Here is a 5673-nt window from a genome sequence, read left to right on the forward strand (position 1 = left end):
TGAATATTGAACGCCGCGAGTTTGATTAAACCCTCTATTTCGTGATAATTTTCATTTGTGTCGCATATTTTAGCATTGTCTCGTGTAGAGTGTGTAAGATTTTTCAATGCGCAAGATTTATTTCTCAAAAATGAAAGATATATTCTTGTAAACTTGAAAGTATGTATTATACTAAGGCAAATAGGAAAGGTTATATATTTCACATGTTAAAAAAATATGATAATGTCAGTTGTGTGCGAAATCTACGATCTATTTTTCATTGGGTTTTAATGACCGCTCTCTTCTCTTTGTTTCAGGCTGTGCATTCGTGAAACTCTCGTCGCACCAAGAAGCACTGGCGGCGATAAACTCTCTACACGGTAGCCAAACTATGCCGGTGAGTATCCACCGTATGATATTATATCTCTCTTCGATCGAAGCTCGTTATTTTTTTATCTTCCAATCCACCTCTTCAGCCGATGACCGCCAGTCATCGTGTTCACGGACGCCGTGCGTATTTACGCTCGGAAAATGTCACGTACGCGATATTAACGGAAAGGAGGGTAAATATTCATAGAAGCGCTACACCTGACGGAAGAGAGGAAGGGGTGCGGGGGCTGATATGAATATCGAGGATAGGGATGCGCGCCGCCGTGGCCGGGCAGTAGATGACCGTCTTCCGTTAACGGGTGGCGGGAAAGGAAGTGACCGGCGGTTGGAGATCGGACCGGGTAGCCGTAGCAATGGCTGTCGTGCCTGCAAACACCAGCCAGTAATGACTGGCCAAACAGAAATCTGCATAACACTTGGAGAAACGCGGTTCGCCTCCTTCTCCGCAGCCCTCGGAGAGAGCGTCCCTCGGTCTCCGTCAAACCGCCGAACTTTCTCGGCTTAGGGTCGGACCAGGAATTCCCAGTTGTAATTGAATTGTCAGTGAGTTTCGTCCAGGATTCCACCTGCTGATTGGCGAAACTTTGCAAAGCCGCTTGCCGGACCCCCAATCGTCCTTGTCGGCGTTATTGCCTATCGACCGCCGCTGACATGCATCGACGCGCCTAAGGGAGTTTGCATCTCGGACAATTATTAGACCTATAATGTACAATTGAGATCGCGAAGATTTATGTGGGACTATTGCTTTTGATTGTGATTTTATAACGCTCTAAATTAATAATTTCAAAAAGTAGTTAAATATTAAAAATCTTAATATGCATATTATTTACGAGCAGAAGATTAAAATAATACGCATAAAACATATTATTAATGATACAAACTTCTGATAATCTATATGTACACGTATATCCATCCATGTATTTTTCTATAATATGATCGTCTTCGAGAGCGCGATACAAACACGAAACACGAGACGATCTTATAACTTTTTATGTTATTAGAGCTACTAGAGAAGAGTAACAGGATCCATTATAATTCATGTTCTTGTATGTTATGTGAGACCATTAGGAAGAGAAGATGGCGTCACTTTTGGCATTCGACAAGAGATTCGCGGTTCACGTCGTACGTTAAACGCCAGTCCCTGCACGAACGTCGTGCGCTGGGCGAAATCGTGGGGGTCGAAGCGCGGGTTGGTTACGTGAATATTACTCGTTACAACGCCCTAATCTAATAGCCGAATACGGGTGGAAGACGGAGTAGGAGTGAAGAGGGGGGAGGGGGGAGGGCGACTTCAGGACCGCGACTATTTGCCCACGAAAGAGGTACTGACAGCGCACGCGGGCCGTAATATGCAGATTGCTTAATTATCGCGACGAATTATGCAAATCTCGACGCCGATGTTACGAGATTTCACGGCGCGCAGTCGTGACCGAGGGGATGGGGAAGCGAGAAGGCGAAAGCGGCAGCGAGTGTCGGGGTTAACGCTTTCGCCGAAATGCCGACCTTCGACCCTGAATTATTCGACCCAGAAGATATACGAAAGGCACGTGGTAGCGTTCTACGCGGGACGTAGCTTAATTATTGCGGCGAATTATGTAGATCTCGACGTTATGAAATTTTGCGCGGCGCGGAGGAGAAGAAAGAGAGGACCGTTTGTGTCAAACAATTTAATGTCAGCGAATCATATGAGCGTGATATTTACGTGCGAAGATTAAAATAGCAGCAGTTCTTCTGTCATTTTGGTTGGTCATAAAAAATAATGTGATCCAATATCTCAGTTTATCTAACAATGTGTTTTTGAAAACTACGTACTTTTATTTCGCCATCGCTTGAAAACACGGCAATAAGCGCAGACAGCGGATAAAAAATTCACTCTTTCTCTTTGGCCAATCAATATAAATCTTTCGTAGAAAACAATCGTTATCGCGAAGGAGACGCGATGTTATGGAGCCCCAAGAGTAATTCGGCTTGACTATGTTCGTTCCAGTTTCCTCTGACCTGGCGCAAGATCACAACCCCTTCCAATTTTCCCCTGTCCTATCTATTCGCTCACACACGCTTAGAGAAGCGTCGATCTATATAAGCGTGTATGTGTGCGCGCACATAAAAATGCCGAATATATGTACGATCGTACACGTATGTCATCTCGCGTGTGTACCCTCTGCTTTCAGCCACTCGAACACGTCGACGCTCTCGGTCACGAAACTGCATTACGAACGCAACATCTCGGCTCATACCTACGAAATGAGATATTGATTTGCAATCTGATACTGTAATACGCGACGACGCGCTGTCGGCCTGCAGACGACATACTGGCTCGTAGTGGAAGCGTGAAATCGTAACACCTTATGAAATCCACATGATGTAGATATACACAATATGGATAATGTTATTTTATTTAATGACAAATGCACACGTTAACATTGATTCTTTTTTTTTCAATTATCCTTTACACAAGCCGCTTAATTCGCAGTGACAAGTCCAATTTTAAAATTCAATAAAAAAAAATATAAATTTGAGAGCGATGTAATTGGAAACTTATGCATATATTTAACAAGATTTTACAACATTACGCTCTTATGCTATTGAAACAATTATATATTTCGTACATCTGTCACACGAGAATATAATTATATTAGCAAGCATCATAAACATAATTTATTTTCTAATGTGTTGAACAAACAAGATTATTTCATCATCAATATATTTATATAATTATTGCAATGTAAATATGAGAAATTTAATTGCAATGATAAATTATATGTTTTCCATTGAAAACGTGATATTTTTAATAGATACGCCATCGCGCGATTAATATTACAGCATTTCTTTTTTGCTGATAACACAAAAACATTATCATAAAATCTGTATACTATAAGCGTATTTATTTCGTTTTCACGAGTGGTTTTAATCCGATTTATGTTTCTCGGATCGACATATTTATGCATCGCGCGACAAGCAATATTTCTTCAAGCGCTCAATATTTTAGCCGATTTTACGATCCGTCATTCGGAGATATTACACACGAAAAAATTTTAATTTCTAACAATACCGAGACGTCTGTATACACAGACCAGTACAAACATTTTTTACCGATTTCACGGCCCGTATAATGTGGTTTACACTTTTCGCAGCAACGCTCCCGTGCCTTTCCTAGCGAACAATATTTTTCCAGCAGCTCAATGTATTCTCGGATTCCGCCATTCTCTTCTCGACGCTTTAAAAACTCAATTTTTTTAAATGCTTTAACAGAAGAATAACTTTATCCTCCTTCTCTTCTCGCTTACTAGAAAACATACAAACCAATTCGCGGTATCAACTGCAAGTTTGCTCCGGAGTAATGCTTTATAAAATATTATAAAAATTTCCGTCGACCTCTAATAATGTTATTACAAACTGTGATTCTGTCATGCGAAATGTGTCGGGATAACACGATTTTACTCTTTTTCTCTCTCTTTCTCTCTCTTGTAAAAAATTAAATACTTCTACTCGCGACGATAATCTACCACGTTTTTCTGGACACGCGCGTCAGGCAAGCCTGCATCAATTGCACAGGAGTATCTCGAGCCCCCAACTTTTTTGCACACTTTTTTGTTTGATCACAGCCTGTTTACACATCTCGAATCATAGGCGCGTTCGTGCATCACGCAACGGGCAATATTTTTTCAAGAGCTCGATATTTTCGTACGCCGCCTCTCTTTCTCTCCCTCCGTTTCTCTCTTTTTTCTTTCTTTTATCTCGTATGTGTCAACGCAGCGGCATGCGAGCCAGGCCTCATGTAGTTATGCTTTCCGAAGCGTGTGACATTTCTTGTCACGCCTCGCAAACCCTCCAACGTCGCGCTCCTCGCGTACCGAAATCTCCCCCTTGCATACATATATCTCTTGGAAATGTCTCGTAATAAAAGCAAAAACCACGTGAAGTGTTTCGTCGCGCCGCGTCAAAACGAGTTGTGGAATGATGTCCCCTTGGTCCTATTTACGTAACTTTGGCATACCGTCGATTGTTGCCATCTTTTCGCGGTGAAATGTCTACACAGTCTATTCGTTACGAAAGTTTAAAACAATCCAAGGTAGCCAACTCTAGATGATACTTATTGTTAGTGTAGACATAATAAAAATAGAAATTTTTGCACATTTATTAAATTTAATACACGTAAAATATTTTAATACTAGATGCATAATCTTTAGTTGGATTTTGCAAAATTAATCGGAATTTATGCGGCATTCAACGTGCTGAATTGGATTTCAAGTAGACAGGGAATTCATCATACAAGAAGTTTCGAAGTGATAAGATACAATGGCCAATTGAAGTTATTCCAAACTTTAGAACAGTCAGTCGGATGCCTACAGGCGATTCGCAGGGTGTGCTCGCTCCTCGATCGGAACGAGGAAACTCGAGCGATGGAATTCGATACTTATTGAGCGAGTTTTTGAATGGACATTGACGCGAGTGATTAGGCACGCGCAAACTTTAAAAGTTCGTTAAGTTGAGGAACCCGCGGATCTGGACGTAACGCGAACATAACGGGGTCTCCATCTCCGGCCGGATGTTACCTTTCTGGTCGAGAACAGCATTCACGCGCGCGCGCGAGCGCGCGCGGAAAGTGGATGGAAGGAAATTGTCTCTGCATTAACGGAGGCTCGCAAACTGCTCCCAACATTTAATTAAAGACATTCCCTGAGTAATTCTCTCGGCGGCCTCGTAATTGCATTGCTTTTATCTCCAGTACAACTGTTACTTGTTTGGCGGGTCCTTCGTGTGTATCGGGAGTCAGAACGACTGCGGAGTCCGAATCTTCACAAAGAAAGAGAAAGACAGATCGCGGGAGCAGAGGGAGGAGAAGGGGGTGAATGGACGACCGTGGAAAGGAAGCGCGATCGACCGTGAGAGCACGGGAACCCATCAGCAAGATCCCGTCCTTACTGCGGGATTCGAAGCGATTATTCGTACGATAAGGCTCTTGTCGTGATTCCTCATTGTGCGCCGACTCTCCCTCCGTTACAGGGTGGTATCGTCGAATCGATACAAACGTATCCAGCACGGAGAGCGCATTTGTGATAGAGACACCCCGTCAACAAAGCGACGCGATGTTAACGTTAATAATTGATTTCCGTGTACATTCAAGAGTGCCAATTTCAGCGGATAACAACGACGTTTGTTTTACATCTTCATTACGATAATAATAAAATGAATCTAGTTAGATAAAGTGATATAGAAATATATAAATACCTAGATAGATACATGTTTATTATATGCTTCATAAATAAGAACTTTTAAATATAAAATATAAAATAAAAACCT

The 5673-nt window shown here is 42.0% G+C and overlaps 1 protein-coding gene across 9 annotated transcripts in view; it reads left to right on the top strand.

Annotated features, from left to right (window-relative positions):
- The window catches only part of LOC115234611 (CUGBP Elav-like family member 4), a 714297-nt gene that overhangs the window by 676719 nt on the left and 31905 nt on the right, over window positions 1–5673 (top strand). For all 9 annotated transcript variants that reach the window (XM_029805804.1, XM_029805802.1, XM_029805805.1 and 6 more), the window contains one exon: window positions 297–376. In XM_029805804.1, coding sequence (XP_029661664.1) covers window positions 297–376 — 80 coding nt within the window. The remainder of the gene's footprint in view (window positions 1–296; window positions 377–5673) is intronic.

The sequence above is a fragment of the Formica exsecta genome, unplaced genomic scaffold (genome assembly GCF_003651465.1).
Source record: "Formica exsecta isolate Colony F162 unplaced genomic scaffold, ASM365146v1 scaffold201, whole genome shotgun sequence".
In the NCBI taxonomy this organism is placed as follows: domain Eukaryota; kingdom Metazoa; phylum Arthropoda; class Insecta; order Hymenoptera; family Formicidae; genus Formica; species Formica exsecta.